The sequence below is a fragment of the Anolis sagrei genome, chromosome 6 (genome assembly GCF_037176765.1).
Source record: "Anolis sagrei isolate rAnoSag1 chromosome 6, rAnoSag1.mat, whole genome shotgun sequence".
In the NCBI taxonomy this organism is placed as follows: Eukaryota; Metazoa; Chordata; class Lepidosauria; order Squamata; family Dactyloidae; genus Anolis; species Anolis sagrei.
Window position 1 is genome coordinate 21460667 of NC_090026.1, and position 21503 is coordinate 21482169.

General features: G+C 40.9%; 1 protein-coding gene across 1 annotated transcript; it reads left to right on the forward strand.

Moving 5' to 3' along the window:
* Window positions 1-2452: 2452 nt before the first annotated feature.
* LOC132777924 (uncharacterized) lies at window positions 2453-14613 on the forward strand. Its single transcript, XM_060780476.2, has 3 exons — window positions 2453-2681; window positions 7984-9416; window positions 13549-14613. The coding sequence occupies exons 2-3, from the start codon at window positions 7992-7994 to the stop codon at window positions 13894-13896; spliced, it is 1773 nt and encodes a 590-aa protein (XP_060636459.2). The 5' UTR covers window positions 2453-2681; window positions 7984-7991; the 3' UTR covers window positions 13897-14613.
* Window positions 14614-21503: the final 6890 nt, after the last annotated feature.

The window sequence follows — 21503 nt, forward strand, 5'->3', positions numbered from 1 at the left end:
TCACAGTCCAGCATTCACAACCATACTTTAGAACTGTCAATACAATTGAAGGACCATCCTAACTTTAACATCCAGCAACATACACAGGGATTTGAGATCATCGGAGGAGGCCCTGCTCTCGATCCCGCCTGCTTCACAAGCATGTCTAGCGGGGACGAGAGACAGGGCCTTCTCTATGGTGGCCCCTTGGCTGTGGAACTTCCTGCCCAGGGATGTCAAATCGGTCCCCTCCCTCCTAAGCTTTCAAAAAAACCTGAAAACTTGGCTCTTTGAGCAAGCTTTTGGAGCCTCAGCTTAATCAGATAAACCTGAATTGGAAAATGACCTAGGAACGGCTAAGACGATGGAATGGATGAGGACCGAATATGACGACATAGTTTTAAAATTTTTATTGTTCACTGTTTTGATGTTTTTAGATATATTGTAATGTGATGTTTTATTTTTATTGATGTACTAGCCATCCCCTGCCACGTGTTGCTGTGGCCCACATGGCGGTTCTGTGTGGGAGGTTTGGCCCAATTCTACCATTGGTGGGGTTCAGAATGCTCTGTGATTGTAGGTGACCTATAAATCCCAGAAACTACAACTCCCAAATGTCTAGATTCTATTTTCCTCAAACACCACCAGTGTTCACATTTGGGCATATTGAGTATTCTTGTAGAGTTTGGTCCAGATCCATCATTGTTTGCATCTACAGTGATCTTTGGATGTAGGTGAACTACAACTCCAAAACCAAAGGACACTGCCCACCAAACCCTTCTAATATTTTCTGTTGGTTATGGGAGAACTGTGTGCCAAGTTTGGTTCAATTCCATCATTGGTGGGGTTCAGAATGTTCTTTGATTGTAGGTGATCTATAAATCCCAGCAACTACAACTCCCAAATGACAAAATCAATTTTTTTGAGTGAAGGACATACATTGGGTTGTTAGGTTTTTGGTTTTTATTTTTGTTTTTGTTTTTTGTCATGTCAGGAGCAACCGCTCCTGTTGTGAGAGAATTGGCCGTCTGCAAGGACGTTGCCCAGGGGACGCCCGGATGATTTTTGATGTTTTATCATCCTTGTGGGAGGCTTCTCTCATGTCCCTGCATGAGGAGCTGGAGCTGATAGAGGGAGCTCATCCGCCTCTCCCTGGATTCGAACCTGTGACCTGTTGGTCTTCAGTCCTGCCGGCACAGGGGTTTAACCCACTGCGCCACTGGGGGCTCCTGGGTTGTTAGGTGTCTTGTGTCCAAATTTGGTGTCCATTCGTCCAGTGGTTTTTGAGTTATGTTAATCCCACAAACGAACATTACATTTTTATTTATATAGATGTACTTTATATATGGCATTGAATTGTGCCGATTGTTTGCCGCCCTGAGTCGCTTTTGGGCTGATATGGGCGGGGTAAAAATGATATAAATAAATAATTAATTTTATTCCTAAACAAGATATTTTTAAATTGATACATGTTGTTTTAAACTGATGTTGTAACTGACTTACTATGTGGTTTAACTGAGACCCCTTCTACACTACCATATAATCCAGGGCCCTTCCACACAGAACTAGATTATATGACAAATTCTTAAATTTTGTTTCTGTTTTGTAAATACATTACACTAGGGGTCCTCAAACTGAGGCCCGGGGGCCAGATACGGCCCTCCAAGGTCATTTACCCGGCCCTCGCTCAGGGTCAACCTAAGTCTGAAACGACTTGAAAGCCCACAACAACAAAAACAACAACAATAACAATCCTATCTCATCAGCCAAAAGCAAGGAGCCCCCAGTGGTGCAGTGGGTTAAACCCCTGTGCCAGCAGGACTGAAGACCGACAGGTTGCTGATAGAGGCGGATGAGCTCCCTCTATCAGCTCCAGCTCCTCCTTGCAGACGGCCAATTCTCTCACACCAGAAGCTACTTGCAGCTTCTCAAGTCGCTCCTGACACGACAAAAAAAAAAAAGCCAAAAGGAGGCCCACACTTCCTATTGAAATACGAAGAAGTTTATATTTGTTAAAATTGTTCTTCATTTTAATTATTGTATTGTTTTTAAGTGTTTTTTGCAGTGTGCATAGGAATTCATTCATGTTTTTTTCAAATGATAATCCGGCCCTCCAACAGTTTGTTTAAAAGGTTTGAGGACTCCTGCATTACACTATTTCAAAGACTTTTGCTTTAAAGTTATCATTTTTGTTTTCTTGTCTGTAAAATTTCCATTTACAGAATGAATCTGTTAAAGGGGAAGGCAACAGGGGAAATAATAAGAGAAAAGAGATAGTCCTTTTTTGCTTTCTCTCTCCCCCTCCTCCGCCTTTTCTAGTAGTGGGACATTCCTTCGCTTTCCCCTCCCCCCCCTTTATTCTAGCAGTGGGACATTCCGAGCGCCCCTCCCTTTCCGAGTATTTTCCCGAGCCTTCCTTCTGTCACGTCTCTCTTGCCATGGCCACGCCCCCTCTTCCGAAACGTCACAACGCATTGACGTCACTCCTCACTAGTCTATTTATAAGAGCCGAGCGGTCCCAAACGCAGCCTCTCAAACATTCCATTCAGACACAAAAAAGCAGTAAATAAACGCGAGAGGAGGAATGGATTCTGCCGAGGCGACCAGACCCAGTTGTGCCAAGCCTGACGCTCGGTTGCTGACCCGCACAAGACCCGCAGCTGCTTGCTGGAGCGAGTTCGTCACGGGCTAAAATTCCTGAGGTAAGGAGGGGTGGGGAAACCCATCATTAGATCCTCCCTCACTCCAGGAGGCTTGTGGCCTAGCCACACATCGGGAAGGCCTGGCCCATCCTCCTGAGCCACTCCCAAGTGTGGAATTAGAGCGGTTTGAGCCCACTTTTAGCCTCCATGGCTCCTGGGGTGCCTCTACATCAGTTCTGGGCAAAATTGGGCCTTCCAGGTGTTTTGGACTCCAACTCCCACAATTCCTAACAGCCTCAGGCCCATTTCTTTCCCCCCTTCAGCCTGAGGCTGTTAGGAATTGTGGGAGTTGGAGTCCAAAACACCTAGACTCTAGTTGGGACTAAACTGTGGGTTTAGGCCAAGCTTGGGCCAACTTTGGCCCTCTGGGTGTTTTGGACTTCAACTCCCACAATTCCTAACAGCCTTAGGCCTCTTCTTTTTTCCCCTCAGCCGCTGCAATTTGTCCTACTTCCCAACTATTCACCCTGGTTTTTTTTCCATCTGGTGTGTTCAGGATGCCTTGAGGCCCAACACTCCTTCCTCAAACTCCTGTTTGTTTACTTAATTTTTATGTGCCTTCAGTGCAATTCCTCTGATCCTCTTTTAATGAATTTCCGAGATTGCAACACAATAATAATAATAATACTATTTATACCCCGCTACCATCTCCCCAAGGGACTCGGCGCGGATTGCATGAGACCGAGCCGACAATACAACAATAATAAAGCAATAGCAAAGAAACAATACAAAATAGTTAAAATATATCTCATAAACAGAAATAATAATAATACTTTATTTATACCCCTCTACCATTTCCCCAAGGGACTTGGTGCGGATTGCATGAGGCCGAGCCCACAATACAACAATAATAAAGCAATAGCAAACAAACAATACAAAACAGTTCAAATATACCTCATAAACAGAAATAATAATAACAATAATAATAATAAAACTTTATTTATACCCCTCTACCATCTCCACAAGGGACTCGGCGTGGATTGCATGAGGCCGAGCCCACAATACATCAATAATAAAGCAATAGCAAACAAACAATTCAAAACAGTTCAAATATATCTCATAAACAGAAATAATAATAATAATACTTTATTTATACCCCTCTACCATCTCCCAAGGGACTCGGTGCGGCTTACATGAGGCCAAGCCCACAATACAACAATAATAAAGAAATAGCAAACAAACAATACAAAACAGTTAAAATATATCTCATAAACAGAATAATACTAATAATAATAATAATAAAACTTTATTTATACCCCGCAACCATCTCCCAAGGGACTCGGTGCAGCTTACATGTGGCTGAGCTCACAATACATCAATAATAAAGCAATACCAAACAAACAATACAAAACAGTTAAAATATATCTCATAAACAGAAATAAAATAAGCAATGCAGTAACAGAACAAGCAATTCAAAACCTATGGCTGGGCCAAGTGTAAAATTAAAATTTTAAAAAATAATGCTGAGCATGGGCAAGGTAGGATATAACTGGGATAGAAATTTTGGAGGGGATAGGGCGTGCAAATCAACCCTAAATCAATAATAAAGTGCATTTTGAGGACATAATAATAAACATCACACAGTCCTAGACACTTGGGAAGTGTCTGACGTGTGATCCAACACAACAGCCAGCAGAGTGATCTTGTTTGTTGTGGACTCATCTTGTTGTGTTTCTAATAATAATAAGTGCAGAATGACCTTGTTTGCTGTGTACTAATCTTTTTGTGTTTCAAATAATAAGTAATAATAATAAAACTTTATATCTGACACCCCATTTTATTTTGTTTTTCCCTAAATATATCGAGCGTATACCTCTCTTTAAGGAAAGTCTCCCATATCTTGTTTCAATCTCCCTCTAAAGTGGTTTCCAACCTGTGGTTCATGGACCACCAGTGATCTGGAAGAACTAAAATATGATCTACAGCCTCACCGTTGCTACATCGTTGCAACAAGAGCAACTGGTCTTGCAAAGCCCCCTTTATTTTACTATGGAATGGAAAGTTTTTAAATGTTTAATATGTTTTACTTCTAATCTAATTTTATTTTTTTGGAATTGCGTATGTTTTAAGGCATTTAAGGCATTTTAAGGCCTCTATGTAAGCTGCCTTGAGTCCCCTTTTGGGTTGAAAATGGCAAGGTATAAATAGAGTAAATAAATAAATTATAGTGCCAAGGCTTATTAAATATAGTTTTCTGTGGGTGAGCAGATGGCGGTATATGTTCTTTATCGGAAACTAGAGCTGATGTGGTCTATCCAATGCAATTTTCTGAATCATCGCCCCAAATAATCAAACCAGTTCTAAAGTTGACCAAAAACCGATTTGTAACCCTTTTGGTACTAATGTTGGAGAGTGGTTCCTGGTCAAAAAAAGATTAGGAACCACTGCTCTAAAGTATACTTAATGTTCCTTGTTATGGAACTTTTTTCACCCAGTTTCATCACCCTTCATGTAAAAAAAAATTACATCACTCCTCTTTCTGGCTTTGGGCTTTCGACTTGCTATTCTCTCATGTTGTGAAAGCCGCATTGTTTTGTTTTGTTTTTCCTGCCCATCTACCTAAACAGAAGTGTACTCCAAGCCAACATCAGAAAAGATTAAGTATCACTTTCCGCTTCACTGCAGTTCCGATCCCATCCTGTCTCCATATCTATTTACAGGTTGTCTTTGCTTCTGTCTCTCTCCACTAATGTTGCCCAGCATATCCATCCTCTATTTATTAATAGAATTGTTGTCTATTTTTGCATTGGTAGAGTGAAATATATAATCTGTGGTTTGAAAGTATATATATTTCTTAGAAGACTCCCTTTCAAAAGTGCTCTGATGTTTGATGGTTTTTTTCCCCGCTGTCCAAAAATGGGGTGCTGCCCTACCGTTCGTCCACAATCCTTTACACGCATAATACTTCCCAGGTGGCATTTGGGATTCTTTACATGATCATTCTCCTCCCTTTCCCCCATTTCCCCCTCCCCTCATGCCCCTCCGCCCCATCCCCACCACTTCCAGATCTAACCTGTTGTGGGTCAGGGTTGCGTTGCCTTCCTCTCTCCCTGGCAGCTGCACACCCGGGTTCCAGGCTGTGTGTGTGTGTAATTGTGTGTGTGCGTTCCCCCCTTCTGCTTCCGGACTGGGGTGTTGCCAGCGTTCCAGGGGCACTTGCTTGAGCTTGTTTGGGGCGCGCCCTGAATTAAGTCAACCTACACATCTCAGCCAGGGAAACAATTCATAGGAAATGAAGAGGGATAAACTGAGGCACAGACAGGGGGCAGAATGGATCTTTGTTGGGATCCCAAGGATTAAGGGCCTAAAAATGTGGGATGCCAGTATTTCCCTCTTCTTCCTCATCTTTACTTGTCACCATCTATTCCCAAAGTGCCATTTCCTATTTCAATTGGTATCAGTCCCTTGGCTGGTGATATTCTGGAAGTTGTAGTCCAACTGTTTAGATCTTCTGCATTCATCTTCAGGAGTGAAAGCCAGAATATTTGCTCTTCTTCCTATTTTGATTTTGTGTAACCTCAGGGCTATGTTTGAGAGTGATTTTGAGTTCATATTACCAAGGGTCCATCCACACTCGGCATGGACAAACTTTGGCCCTCCGGTGTATTGGACTTCAACTCCTTAGAAATTGTAGTCCTAACTGCCAGTAGGCTGTTAGGAATTGTGGGAGTTGAAGTCCAAAATGCCTGGAGGGCCAAAGCTTGCCCATGTCTGATACTGTAGGATGATACTGCTTTAGAAAACGGTGGCCTTTTTCTAAACTCTGGTGCATTGCGTTGAATGACTCCTTTTTGTTGTATTCTTCAAGACAGTACAGGTGGACACATGATGCTTCCACATCTCATAATGTACCTACACGTATTCCTAGAATTGGCTTTACTAATTCATTTGCTTCACATTTTTTGCCAAGAAAAATGCTTGGGGGAAACTTTTTATGGGGGGGGGTTCTAGGAGTCACCTAGAACCCCCCCCCCCAACTAATTTGTCATCTCAGCTGGGGGTATTTCAAAATTGTAGTCCAAACAGATTTTTTTTTCCAAGCTGTAGTGGCCTTTGTTGTATGACTTCACTTTGTGGTGCTCTCCAAAACAATGTAGGTGTAAGAGGACACCTGATGCTTCCAGATGTCATAATGTAAATACCTTTATTCCCAAAGTGGCAAAGGAGTTGAAGAAGCAAATTTGGGAGAAGCTCCTTTTTTGACTGTGACCCCTACAATCCCTCAATTAGTTATCCATCTTGACTGGGGATATTCTGGATGTTGTAGTCCAGACATGGTGATGTATGTTATATGGTCTGGTGGCGTATGTTGTATGACTTCACTTTGCCGTATTCTCCAAAACAATGTAGGAGGACACTTGATGCTTCCAGATGTTGCAATACACTCACTCTTATTCCCAGAATTGCCTTTCCAAATTCATTTGCTTCATTTGCTTTAAGGCTCTTGTGACATGTGTTTCATGAACTTACTTTGCTGTGTTCTCCCTATGGCTGTGCTGACAAGGAGTGGTTAGAACACATAGAAAACACTGGCCTGGAGAAGGCTGGAATGCACTGTATATGTATAGATACAAACACTAGCCAGCAGTCTTATGTAAGACAAATTTTGGTGCTGCAGAGGAAACAATATTTACACTCAATCCTTTTATTCCACCTGGTACTTTAGTAAATTGTAATGAAGGTGATGATTTATCTTCTCTTCTGCTTCTTTTCTTCTCTTTTGCTTATCTTCTCTTTTGCTTCTTCAACTCCTTTGCCACTTTGGGAATAAAGGTATATTTACATTATGACATCTGGAAGCATCAGGTGTCCTCCTACGCCTAAATTGTTTTGGAGAGCACCACAAAGTGAAGTCATACAATAACTCTTATTCCCAGAATTGCCTTTCCAAATTCATTTGCTTCGCCCCTTTTATGAAGAAACAACTCCTTTTTTGGACTGTGACTCCTAGAACCTCCAAACTAGTTTGCTATCTTGGCTGAGGATGTTCTGGAAGTTGTAGCCCAGACAAGGACCTTTTTTTAAGGCTCTTGTGACATGTGTTTCATGAACTTACTTTGCTGTGTTCTCCCTATGGCTGTGCTGGCAAAGAGTGGTTAGAACACATAGAAAACACTGGCCTGGAGAAGGCTGGAATGCACTGTATATGTATAGATACAAACACTAGCCAGCAGTCTTACGTAAGACAAATTTTGGTGCTGCAGAGGAAACAATATTTACACTCAATCGTTTTATTCCACCTGGTACTTTAGTAAATTGTAATGAAGGTGATGATTTATCTTCTCTTCTGCTTCTTTTCCAGGTCTTAAAATGCCTCCAGACATCACAGCCTGCCAGGTGATCTCACACACTCTGAACTCAAACAAATTGTTGGTTTGCTCTGCTCCCTTTGGTCTCAGGATGGCTAAAAGTCTCCCTCCACAGCCAAACGCTTCCACTTCTGTTGGCAAAATGAACATGGGAGCCATGATGGTTGCAATGGACTGGCTGAGGAGGTTTTGGCACCTCTGGCAGAGTTTCCCAGCAAACTTGATGGCAGCTATATGGACAGGCATTGCTCGGTGGGCAATGCCCATCTTGGAGAAGACAGTGAAACACTTAGAGGGGAAAGGATTTGAAAGAGGAGGAAGTCAAATGGAGACCCAAAACTTGAAAGGTGGTCATCTCGAATATCTAATAATGAGTAGCCGTGGACAGTCCACAGTAAAGGACACTGAGAGCTTGATTGAAGATGGATACTTTGCAGAATACATGTCTGGTTTTGAATGTGCTGAAATTGATAAGATACACACAGAAGAGGAAGCCTTTTCTGAACTGTGTTTAATGAGTCCTTCCATATTTTTGGACATTGGAAGTTATTGGGAAGGTGCTTCAAAGGAAGGCCTAGCCCTGAAGGACATGGAGAATTACAGAGATTTTTCCAAGGAGTGGCTGGAAGATGGTTATCATCCCCAAATAGACTCCAGAATTTTTGGAAATAACCTGCAAGGTGATTGCAGCCAATATGAAGAGAGAAATTATTTTGAAGGGGGTCTTTGGCAGATCTTGGAAAGTACCTCTGTTTTCCAGAAAGAAAACATCCAGATCGCAAACGATGATTTGGCAATGCATGAAGAACAAAGCTTGGAGACTCCACTTGATACCCCAAAGGTTGGCAAACAGCTTGAAATGAATGTGGAAAATAAAGATGAGGGTGCTAACAACCTGCAGCCCACTTCTGCTACCCATGACCAAAAAAGCTCCCTGGTCCTTTCCTTGTTTTACAGTCCATCAGAAGAAGAGGGGGATGAAGAAGATGATTCAGACTGGTGGAGTGAGGATGAGGTGGAAGCAAGTACACCTTTAGGAACAGCCTTACATGACAGCAATTCAGCAAATGGGATGGCTGGTTTTGAAGCAGAAGATGAACTTCTTGAGAACCTCTGTGGGTCTTTCTCCATGAACAATGATCCTTTCCACCCACTCTGTTTTAATAAACCCATTAAGGTTCCCAAGGTTCCCAGCTCTTCTCTACCTGAACCCAAAAACCATGAAGAAATCACTATTTCTTTTTATCTAAAACAACAAGATTCTAAGCCTGAGCAATTGTGTGGCCCTTCAAAACAACCTTGGCCTCGAAAGGATCCAAGGGCTACCCACAGAAGGTCGATTCATAATTGCTGCCAACCGGACACCAGGAAAAGCGATGACACTGTCACCTCATCCACTCAGGATGAAAGCCAGGTGATCAAGAAGGTGAGTCACCTAAAATATTTTTTTTGTAGAAGAACCAGACCTCCTGGCTTCTCCAGAGGTTGAGAAGAGCATTTTAAAAACCCTGGCACTTTTCTGGAGGCTATGTAATTACCACACTTAGTTCTACCCTTTGTAGTGACTGGCCTGGATTAGAACTGTCTTATTTTCATGTTTAAAAGGGAGTTATGGCTTCTATAATTGTAATTATTGGTTTTATTCAACTGTAGGTATAGATAGAAAAGTGCTGCTTAGGGTTGTGTCCTTGTTTCACAAATTAGGGAGGCTGACGCTTTTGATGGATGTTCTACAGATCAGAAATCAACAGGCATGCTTGATTTATTTACTCATGCCTTTCTCCTGATATACAGACTTAAGGTGGTTCATCAAAAATGTAAAACCTTGCAAATTAAAACAATGCAAGTGCATTCAAATATAGATAAATTATTTTAGAGCACTTGTGTCATTAAACATTAAACTATTCCAATATTGGGTCTATATGTTATGCACATACAGTATGAACCCACTACCTGTAGAACCAGCACCTGCTGTTTCACCTATGTGCATCCAAAAAATATGATCTCTCTAGGAAATTTCTAGGTCTTCAAGGACATTCTGTGGCATACGTATTCCAGATATTAGAGTCTTACTGGGAAACCTAGCAAATTCCTAGAAAGAATATCATTCTAGTTGGAGAATTCTAGTAATTGTGATGCAAATGTTGGTCCTTTTTGGCGCAGTAATGAAACCAAAATCAGTAAGGGTGATTAGGCATGGTCAGACTTAGAAATGTTGCTTTTTAAAAAATACAGTGCTTAGAATCCCCTGTCAGCATAACCATTTAACTGGTGGTCATGCTACTTTGGTATTTGAGTAGTTGCAGACGGTCCAAAAAGGTGACTTGGCCATTCTCTGACCCTCTCACGTAATTTCAATAAGTACCATATATACTCTAGTATAAGCCAAGTTTTTCAGCCCCTTTTTCAGGTAGAAAAAGTTCTCCTTGGCTTATACTCGAGTCAAGGTTATTCATTATTTTACTCTATAATTTTTATTACATTTATTATTTTACTCTATTGTTACATTCATTATTTTTGTTCTCTATTACATTTATTATTTAACTATTATTATGACATGTATTATTTACTCTATTATTACTGTTTCCATTATTTTACTCTTTATTATTATTGGAAGAATACGTACGCACATTTACATTCAAGAAGGTTAGAATATCGGTTGGACAGTCTTATCTTAAACCAGTTTTATGTAAATATTCAAAAACATTTAACCTACCGATGCCTCATTTAATGTAATTTTAGTGGTATCTATTTTTATTTTGAAATTTACCAGTAGCTGCTGCATTTCTCACCCTCACCCAATTTTTTCGCAGTAAAATTAGGTGCCTTAGCTTATATTCGGGTCGGCTTATACTCAAGTATATATTTCAAAAGAAATGCTTCTTTTCCCAAGCTTTTTTGTCTTGTTATATAGACATATTTCCCACCCACATTTTTCCACCCTGGGACCCCATCACCACCTTATTCTCTTTTAGCCTCACCCGAGTCTTTCCTTTGGACTTACTTCCTTATTCCCCACCCCTCTGGTTTCATCATTTTGGAGAGAGACCTGAAATAACTGGCAACAGCTGTGAAATGCTTGATGTCTGCTTGGGAAGTAGATGATGTCAAGCATTTCTCAGCTGGGCAGGCTCTCCCTCACTTCCTTTGACTGCCCTTCCACCTCTCTCTGAAAAAACCTGGCTCTCCTTTCAAACTGCCTGCAGTTTCATTACACTATGTAACACAATTTTTGTTCCTGGGTTATAAATGGCATTTCCTAATTGGTTCTATCATAAAAACATGGAAACAGTTTATTAAACTGCAAAAACTTTGTTTTTGCGAGATGTCCTGCAGCACATTTTGCTATAGTTTTTCAATTAATATCTCTTGGGGTCTCAACCAATTCAATATAGTTTGTGGCAGCTACAAAAACAAAGTTTCTGGAGTAAAACAACTATTTTCAAAGTAAGTACTGCACAGTTAAACAGGAAATAACACTTTTAAACCAGGAACAGAAAATCTTTTAAACTTTGTTACATAGCATTATTTATCTATAGAAGCAGCATGGTGTAGTGATCTGAGTATAGGAGTCTGACGACCAGGGTTCAGGCAAATCTCATACTCTTAGCCCTAGAAAATCCTATGGAAGGGTCGGCATAAGCCAGAAATCACTTGAAGGCACACAGCCACAAACTGCAATTTCCATGTTTGTTTGGGAAGCCCCAATAAAGATGGCCACAGATAATTAGGCTACCTATTGGCTTCCCTTGTCATTAACTCTTGGCTTCCAACCACACGTAGGAATGTTTATAGATGCTTTGTGGATGGATGGAGTTATGGGGGCAAATGCCAATTGTATGAGAGTAGGGATATATTATAATTTATGCACTGGAAATGAGGGCATAAAGTGTGCCTCTGAGTATAGGCAGAGTGCTTCATCTTCCCCCCTAGCTGCAGCCAACCTACATGTATCTGGTCCTTGATTGTCTTAGAAAGGTTAAAACCTATATTGTGTGATTCAGCTTCCAGGCCTATATGCATCTCTTTCTGTTTTGAAATCAATGGGGTGAATTGGGGAAATGTCCTAATAACAAAAAGGTTAAAAAAGTTAGGTTCTACCTAACCAGCATGGCTGAGCTGAAGGATATGCACACATGTCTAAGGATCAAGGTGTATTCTGTATTGTATTGGGATTTACAGTAAAGTTCACCTTTACATCAAGGAATCATTCTATTCCCAAAGAATGGTTAGCATGTTGGACTAAAATTAGGGAGTTCCAGGTTCAGCGCCTTACTTGGTTGTGGTATTCACTGTGAGCTAGATTATATCAGATCTGTGACTTTTCTCACAGATCAGAGGATAGAGAAGTTGACAACACTGCATTGAGCTGCTTTGGAGGGAAGGAAAGAAATCAATGTAATGTTTTTCACGTATCAATTTTTGAATGATACTCTATAATTGCCATGTAAGCAGGAAATACAATTACAATGCAAACTTTGTATCTGTGGGATTTGTACCAGTGGTATCATTTACTTGAGCCAGAAAAGTATGTTCTCTCTAGACATATTCTAGGTCCATCACACCATCCTATGATATGCTTCTGTAGGACTTTGACTACAGAGTTGTTCTGGGGAATCTAGCAAATTCTATAGACGTGTACTCTCAGGCAGTTCCTAGGTTTTGAGCATGTCTCTGTGATGTGCTTCCACCAGAAGTTGTTCATTCAATTAGGGGGATTATTACCTTCAGTATTATGTATCCACATTAAGTATTGGAACATATCCCCCACAAATATAGGGGTCATACTGTACCTTTCAGTGTGCTAGACCTGAGATGCATTATTTGCGGGTCATATTTGCTATTGTAAAATCTTTTGAAAATAATATAATCCTTCCAATTGAAACTTATGAAAGTTGTAGACCAGACATCTGGAAGTAGAAAAATGTATTTGTGTTGAGAGTTGGAAAAGGAGTTGAACTGGAAGGCACTGATTATTATAGTTTTAAGGTTTTATATGGATTTTTATTATGTGATATTAAATGTTTTTAATTGATATATATATGTATGTTGTGGCATCTAATTGTTACTAATCTGTACGCCGCCCTGAATCACCTTTGGGCTGAAAAGAGTGGGATAAAAATGCTGCAAATGAATAATAAATAAATAGCAGCTTTATTCTTCTTCCTAGTAATGCTCTTGTTTCACCCATTGACTGAGCTGGTAACTGCAGGGTCACTAGCTTCTGCCAGTATGGGCAGTGATCAAGGGTGATGGGAGTTATTGTAAGACCAAAACCTATACTATAGGAAAGAGGAATTTCTCATTAAAGACATAACTGAAAGACCTTTGAGTATTTTGCTGAGAAAAAGTAGGTTTGACAATTCATGATTGTTCACCTCTGATTGGAATCTCAATCAATTAATTGTAGAAATGTATTGTGAAAAAAAATGTTTCTAAAAAGCAGTCTATTAACTGCTAGTTTCAGCCATTTAAGAGATCATTGCACAGCAATATGTGTATGAGCAAAAAAATACCCATCTCGGTATCTTCATCTCCTCTCTCCTCTGTATCCTTAGGTTCGATTCTCATCTGTGGTCACCATCCACCCATTAATTGCCTGGGATTATGCCTCCCGAACTGCCCGCCGGGGCCCCTGGGAGGAAATGGCCCGTGACCGCTGTCGTTTCCACCGGAGGATTGCTGAGGTGGGGGCCATCCTTCAGCCTTGCCTAGAGATGGAACACCGGGACAAAATGTGGATGAAACTTCATGGGGTTCAGGTTCAGGATTCTGCTATGAAAGAAGATAACACACAGGCAGATCTCCTTTCCAAACCTACTAAGATGGAGGAGGTGGACCTGCAAAGTGTGGAATGCAATGGCTCTTCAAGATGGCAACCAAACAGACAAATAAGGATTATATGATTCTGCTAACCAATGTGTACGATCCACTTGTCTGTAGCTGTGAAATCCCTTTAAAGTACTATCTTCTTTGACTACAGTATGGTGACAAAAATCTGTAATCTGGATCCTGAATATTTTTATGGGTGTGGTAGAGTGTTAACTAGAAATGAAGGATGTTTTCAGAATACATGCACTGATTTTAAAGTACTACTGCTACTACCTCTGTCAATTTTAAAGAGCATAAACCATGAACTCCTATGTAATAATGCAAATATATTTGTCTGAGAGAGGTTTTTCAAAAAATAATCATGTTTACTGTTATGTAAATGTATTGCACAGGCCTTGCATATTGTTGCAATTGGCCTGTAATTTGCATTTGTATTTATGGGCCGAGGAATGGAGAGTAGGGATCTCAGAAAAACCTGTCTCCAAAATGCCTCTTTTAAATTATCTCCTAGTTCAATAATATGGTAAAAACATGGGATCCCACAGTTCCCTCACATATGAGGATTTGGCATCCTGTTTCTTTGCATACACCAGATCTCTCAAAGCTAGCCTTTGCTATCCTATACAACAAACAATTTGTATTGACTTTTGCATTTAAATTAAAAGTGTGTGTTAAATTATTTGAGTGAATTTCCCCCTGGTGGGGAGACTTTATGGGTTTTTTTTCTTTATATGAATAAACATTGATTTAATCATTAAATTATTTTTATTAAAAACTCTTTCCCTTCCTTACCTTCTTTTGTATTTGTGATTTATTTAAGACAAGAAAATGAAGTATTTCTTGTGTATTCAAACCTAGACAGTGTGTAGGAAGGAAATAGAAAATATTTGGCAAACATTGGTAATAATTTCTGTGGTTCGTCAGATTCTCAAAGGAGTCTGTAACCCAGAAAATCTATTTTCCTGCTTGAGTACCCGGTGGCACAATGCGATAAACCCTTGTGCCGGCAGGACTGAAGACCAACAGGTCAGAAGTTTGAATCCGGGGAGAGCGTGGATGACCTCCCTCTGTCAGCTCCAGCTCCCCATGCGGGGACATGAGAGAAGCCTCCCACAAGGATGGGAAAATATCTAATCATCCGGGCGTCCCCTGGGCATTGTCCTTGCAGACAGCAAATTCTCTCACGCCAGAAGCTACTTGCAGTTTCTCAAAACACTCCACACACACAAGGCTTTGCCTGGATTATTTGAAAAAGCCATTTTTTAATTGTACAAAATGCATAAGGTTGTGTGGGTGAACTACACTTCACATTGTGCCACATTAACCCCGAGAAACTCCATAGTACTTAAATTTAGTTGTTTTGCGCAAGTTTGCTCTGGATGCATCATTGGTGGGGTTCAGTGTGCTCTCTGGCTGTATGGCAAACTACAACTCCCACTATGGTGAGCCAGTCCCTCAAACCCCTCTCCAGTAGGCTGATTTAGTCATGAGGGTTCTTTGTACCAAGTTTGGTCCAGGTCCATCATCGGTGGAAGTCACAGTTTCTCTGGTTGTGGGTGAACTACAACTCCCAGAAACGAGGGTCAGTTCCCTCCAAACCCCTCCAGTAATCAAATTTTGGCATGTCAGGTATGTGTGCCACGTTTGGTCCAGATCCATCAGTGTTTGGGCTCACAGAGCTTTCTGAATGTAGGTGAACTACAATTTCCCCAAATCAAGCTGAATTCCCCAAAAAACCATTATTATTATTATTGCTGGTCATGGGGGCTCTGTGCTCCCGTTGTTAGCCCCAGCTTCTGCCAACCTAGCAGTTCGAAAACATGCAAATGTGAGTAGCTCAATAAGTACCACTTCTGTGGAAAGGTACTCCATGCAGTCAGTGCTCCATGCAGTCATGCCGGCCACATGACCTTGGAGGTGTCTACAGACAACATTGGCTCTTCGACTTAGAAATGGAGAGGAGCACCACCCGCAGAGTCAGACACAACTAGACTTAATGTCAAAAGAAACCGTTACCTTATACATTTTTAGGGTTGTATTAAGCAAGGAATAACATGGTTTTGCCAGTTCTTTTCTCTGAAATCTTGCCTTCAGCACCTGATATTTGTTAGTATGCTGACATCCAAGTATTTTATACACTCTAAGCAGTGGGTTAAACTGCTGAGCTGCTGAACTCGCTGACCAAAGGTCGCTGGTGCAAATCCGGGGAGTGGGTTGAGCTCCTGCTGTTACCCCAGCTTCTGCCAACCTAGCAGTTCAAAAACATGCAAATGTGAGCAGATCAATAAGTACCGCTCTGTCCACATGTCCTTGGAGGTGTCTATGGACAATGCCAGCTCTTCGTCTTAGAAATGGAGATGAGCACCAACCCCCAGAGTTGGACACGACTAGACTTAGTGTCAGGGGAAAACCTTACCTAACACGCACTTGCCCTTGAAATCAGTTGTAGGGTGATATATATGAATTAAAAAGGGAATAATTCCATTTGGTGACTTAAGGCTACGTAAAAGATTATTTTTCTTGGTGCCCTTTCCCCTCTTTCAAAACCTCTTTCCTGAAAGAGCTAAACAATGAGAATCAACCTTTAAGGCTGTAAAGTAGGCACAGAGTCAGATCTACCCGAAAAGGAGAGAACAGACAAAAGAGCTCTGACTCATTTTCGGTGCCTGAATCACATCATCAGCTTGGCACACAAATAGCCTTGTGATAATGAGCTGGGCTCTCTCATGCCTAAGGAATGTGCTCTTGCATACCGAGAGTGGCTGGCTCCCAGGTCTTTAAAAATAAATGATTACCAATTTTAAGCCAACACCTCTTACCGATGGCCTTGAGCGTCTATACTAAAATAACTGGGGGGGGGGGGGGGTATTACACACTATAACCATCCAGATTCCAACATATTTATTACCTTTGCCTGTGATGTCAGGTGAGGGTTGTTAGTACCATGCTACTTCTACACTTAAATAATAACTATGGGAAGCAACCATAAGTGTCAAATAATTTTATGAATTGTGGTTGTTTCCCACTTTTCCTATGGCAAATATCAGAAAGTACATAGGGTTGTGTTGTCAAAGGCTTTCATGGTCAGAATCACTGGGTTGCTATGAGCTTTCTGGGCTGTATGACCATGTTCCAGAAGCATTCTCTCCTGACGTTTCGCCCACATCTATGGCAGGCATCCTTCTGAGGATGCCTGCCATAGATGTGTGTGAAACGTCAGGAGAGAATGCTTCTGGAACATGGCCATACAGCCCGGAAAACTTATAGCAACCCAGTACATAGGGGTTTTTTTTATCTACCTAACTAACTATCAAAGGTAAGTATTGATTTCAGTTCAGTATGCTATTTGTGTCCTTCTAAAATTATATTTCCTGGAATCTTGTTGGGGACTTTGTAAGTGGATTTGTGTATTCAGGAATTTGAATTGCACAGTTGCATAATGTCCCTATCCCATAGAGAGATGCCGTTACATTACAGCAAAATGTCCAGTGTGCTTGCTGGCCAATGCACAATAGGACCCATGTGCATTGCATTGGTTCTGATCCACATTGATGCACATCGAGCACTCTGCTAGTGTCCAGTTCTGCATATTTGTACTTCTTAGCACTAATTCTATATAGAGTCTCGCTTATCCAACCTTCGCTCATCCAAAGTTCTGTATTATCCAACGCAGTCTACCTCCTGCCCAGAACCACAGCTGTTTCAATATTGCGATGTTTGGTGCTAAATTCGTAAATACAGTAATTTCTACATAACGTTACTGTGTATTGAACCGCTTTTTCTATCCATTTGTTGTAAAACCTGATATATTGGTGCTTAATTTGTAAAATCATAACATAATATGATTTTAATAGGTTTTTCCTTAATCCTTCCTTATTATCCAACATTTTTGCTTATCCAATGTTCTGCTGGCCTGTTTATGTTGGATAAGCAAGACTCTATTGTAGATAACTTCATGTAAAGTTATATAACAGGTCATTAGGGGTTCCAGGATTATTTTCCACATTCATAACATACATTACACCTAGATTTCTGTCTTTATTAAGGGCACACATGAAAAAATATGGAGCCCCCGGTGGCACAGTGGGTTAAACCGCTGAGCAGTTGAACTTGCTGATCGAAAAGTCGCAGGTTCAAATCTGGGGAGCGGCATGAGCTCCTGCTGTTAGCCCCAGCTTCTGCCAACCTAGCAGTTCGAAAACATGCAAATGTGAGTAGAGCAATAGATACCACTCCTGCGGGAAGATAACAGTGCTCCATGCAGTCATGCTGGCTACATAATCTTGGAAGCGTCTATGGACAACACCAGCTTTTTGGCTTAGAAATGGAGATGAGCACCAACTCTCAGAGTCGGACATGACTGGACTTAATGTCAGGGGAAAACCTTTACCTTGACCTATGCAAAAATATAAAATGTTAGGACCTCTTTGTCTATAAAAGGAAAAGCTTTCTGACTCTCAAGTAGGGCACAACTGCCAGTCCTTTAAGATACATACTTTCTGCTCCTCAAATAAGGAACATCATTGATATATAAAATCCTGCTGATCGAATGATCAACATTCAAGCTTGAGTTGTGGTGAGCTCCCAACCGTCAGCCCAGCTTCTGCTCACCTAGCAGTTCGAAAACAGCAATGTGAGTAGATAAATAGGTACCACTTTTGCGGGGAGGTAATAAAAGGCGCCCAAGCGGGCATACTCACGATTTAATCAGGAAAGCATCTAAGAACAAAAAAGTTCCTCAGCATGGAAGATGGAGCAACAGCACAACACACATACACACACACACACACACACCCCATGGCCAGAGTCAAGCACAGCCTCAGATGGAAAAAATGGGATTTGGAAAAAATGGGATTTGGAAAAAATGGGATTTGGAAAAAATGGGATTTGGAAAAAATGGGATTTGGAAAAAATGGGAAGTTTTTACCTCTGTTTATGTACTGTCTGTCTTTGTTAATTGTACTGAATGTTTATATATGTGTACTGTAATCCGCCTCAAGTTCCCTCAGGGAGATAGGATGGAATATAATTAAAGTATATTATTATTATTATTATTATTATTATTATTATTATTATGCCAAGCTCTTCCTAGCTTTCCGTCAGTGGTCAATCCCTATATTCACAGCATTTATTTCAGAATAAGTGATGTCTGGCAACCTCACTTGTACTTGGATCTCCATTAAAATTTACAAATAAAACAGGATTAGGATCCAATGCTAAACTTCTATTGCTTCTGAGAGAACAGAAGATGTGGGTGCATATCATTTCCCCAAGCATCTCAAAAACCTGTTCCAAAGGGATGGAAAAATCTACTGGAACCACTTCTGGACAGCCATTGTAGCGAAGGAGGGAATAAGCATGTATTATGCTATAATGTCAACACCTTATTTTAATTAAATTACAGGTTAATATAATACAGGTTTTCACCCTCCCCTCATTGTGTGAAGTCTCATCTCATCAGGAACTAATTGTCATTTTGCATCGAGATGAGAAGCCTGCAGACTTCCCAATGTTGTGGGACTATATGTCCCAGCAGCCTTGGTCAGCATAGCTAATGATGATGAAGCCAACTGACAGTTTGACTTTTATTTTTACTCTCCATCTCTGGAGGGCCACATGATTCCCTTCCAATACAACATATCTCCCCTAATCCTTCATTCCAACTTTGTTATACTAGAAGTCCCATCATCTCCAGAAAACATTGCTTTAGCATAGTTCATGAAACTTTACCATGGTTATCTCAGTTTCTGATATCTAACAGATCTTTTAGCTACACATGATTTGTAGTATCTTATCAGTAGGAAGTCCTTTACAAACATTTTATCCTCCCCAAAGCAAATAAGTGGGTTCAAAGTTTAACCACACTAAAAGGACAGGAGGATCTTGGATTCTCTCTGCATGGAAAACTGTTTCTCCTAAATGTCCTCTGTTTCCCCCCAAGCTTGGCAAGTTGTTTTAAAAAGGAACTATTTTTGAAACTTCTTGCCCAACTTCCCCATGGTATTTACTGCTATAAAGACCAAACATTTAGTCACTTATAGAATCACAGAGTTGAAGGAGACCTCATGGGCTATCTAGTCCAACCCCCTCCCAAGAAGCAGGAAAATTGCATTCAAAGCATCCCCAACAGATGGCCAAACAGCCATCAGATGGCCAAACAAGCCTCCAGAGAAGGCACCTCCACCACATTTTGGAGCAGAGAATTCCCCTGCTGAACAGCTCTCACAGTTAGGAAGTTCTTCCTATTGTTCAGGTGGAATTTCCTTGTTAAATAAAAAACCCTTTAGGATTGGAAAATGACATAAAATGAAAAGTGCTGCTAGAGCAGTGGTGGGAAAAAATGCAAAAATATGACTTATTGCGTTCAAAAGGGATCCCTTGTTATGCCCTTTCCACCAAACAAATCATAAACAATAACTGGCACTATCCCTTGTACCATGTTACGGTGCAGTTGGCCCTCCAGGTTTATAGTTTTGGCGTTTACAGATTTGATTAAAATATTCTTTCTAGACAACTCACAGTCTTCTAGTATAACTCTTTATGACAAACTTTGGCCAGACATGAACTATGGAGTCGCACTGGAAAACTTTGAGATTCCGAAAGAAACCCCCTTTCAATCAATTCTACAGAGCCATGCTGGAGGACTGAGATATTGTACTATGCAACATGATTTTTGTTCCTGGATCATAAATGTAATTTCCTAATTGGCTCTATCATAAAACGTGGAAAAGGTTTATTGAAATGGAAAAGCTTTGTTCCTGTGGAACATCCTGCAGCACATTTTGCCATAGTTTTCAATGAAGATCTCATAGAGTTTCAGTCAATGAGCCCCTGGTGGTGCAATAGGTTAAACCCTTGTGCCGACAGGACTGCTAACCAAAAGGTCAGTGGTTCAAATCCGAGGAGTGGGGTGTGCTCCTGTCAGCTCCAGCTTCTTATGCAGGGATATGAGAGAAGCCTCATATAGGATGGTAAAACATCCGGGTGTTCCCTGGACATCGTCCTTGCAGACGGCCAACTCTCTCACACCAGAAGCAACTTGCAGTTTCTCAAGCTGCTCCTGACATGAAAAAAACAAAACAAAAAAAACAACAACTCAACATAGTTTGTGGGTGCCACAAAAACAATGTTCCTGGAGTATAACAACTATTTTCAAAGTAAGTAATGCACAACTACACAGAAAATAGCACTTTCAAACCAGGAACATATTTTTTGCAAATTTTGTTATGTGTTATTAGAAAGGGGTTTTAAAAAAACTGTTTTCCACTTTCATGGGGTTCCTATACCTCAGTTAATTAGATGACTGAATGTAATCCCAGTGTCTGATTCTTCCAATTTGCTAGAGAGGAGAAGAAGGGAGAGGACCATAACCTTGACAGATACATACAACCCCAGTCTCCACTGGAACAAATAAGACGTGGGTGGATCACATTGCAAGCTGTGAAACTCAGGGAAGAAACAGGTTCTTCTCTGTTACTCCCACATTATTCATTTTCCACCATAGGGTGGGGCTGCCGATGTAAACATTGGGTGGACAATAAGCCTACTCACATAATAACAAAAACCTGGACACGTGAGAGATCACAGGGTTATGTTGTTTCATTTGTGGATGCCTCCACAAACACATACACAATGACAGTGTGAAGCTTCGTGGTGAGCCATCGCAAATGATGCCTGATGC

What these genes read in the sequence shown, in the direction of transcription:
- LOC132777924 (XM_060780476.2), top strand. Translation starts at nt 7,992, where the DNA reads ATGCCTCCAGACATCACAGCCTGCCAGGTGATCTCACACACTCTGAAC. An exon ending in AAAGCCAGGTGATCAAGAAG is followed by an intron (nt 9,417 to 13,548) that starts GTGAGTCACCTA and finishes CTGTATCCTTAG; the next exon opens with GTTCGATTCTCATCTGTGGT.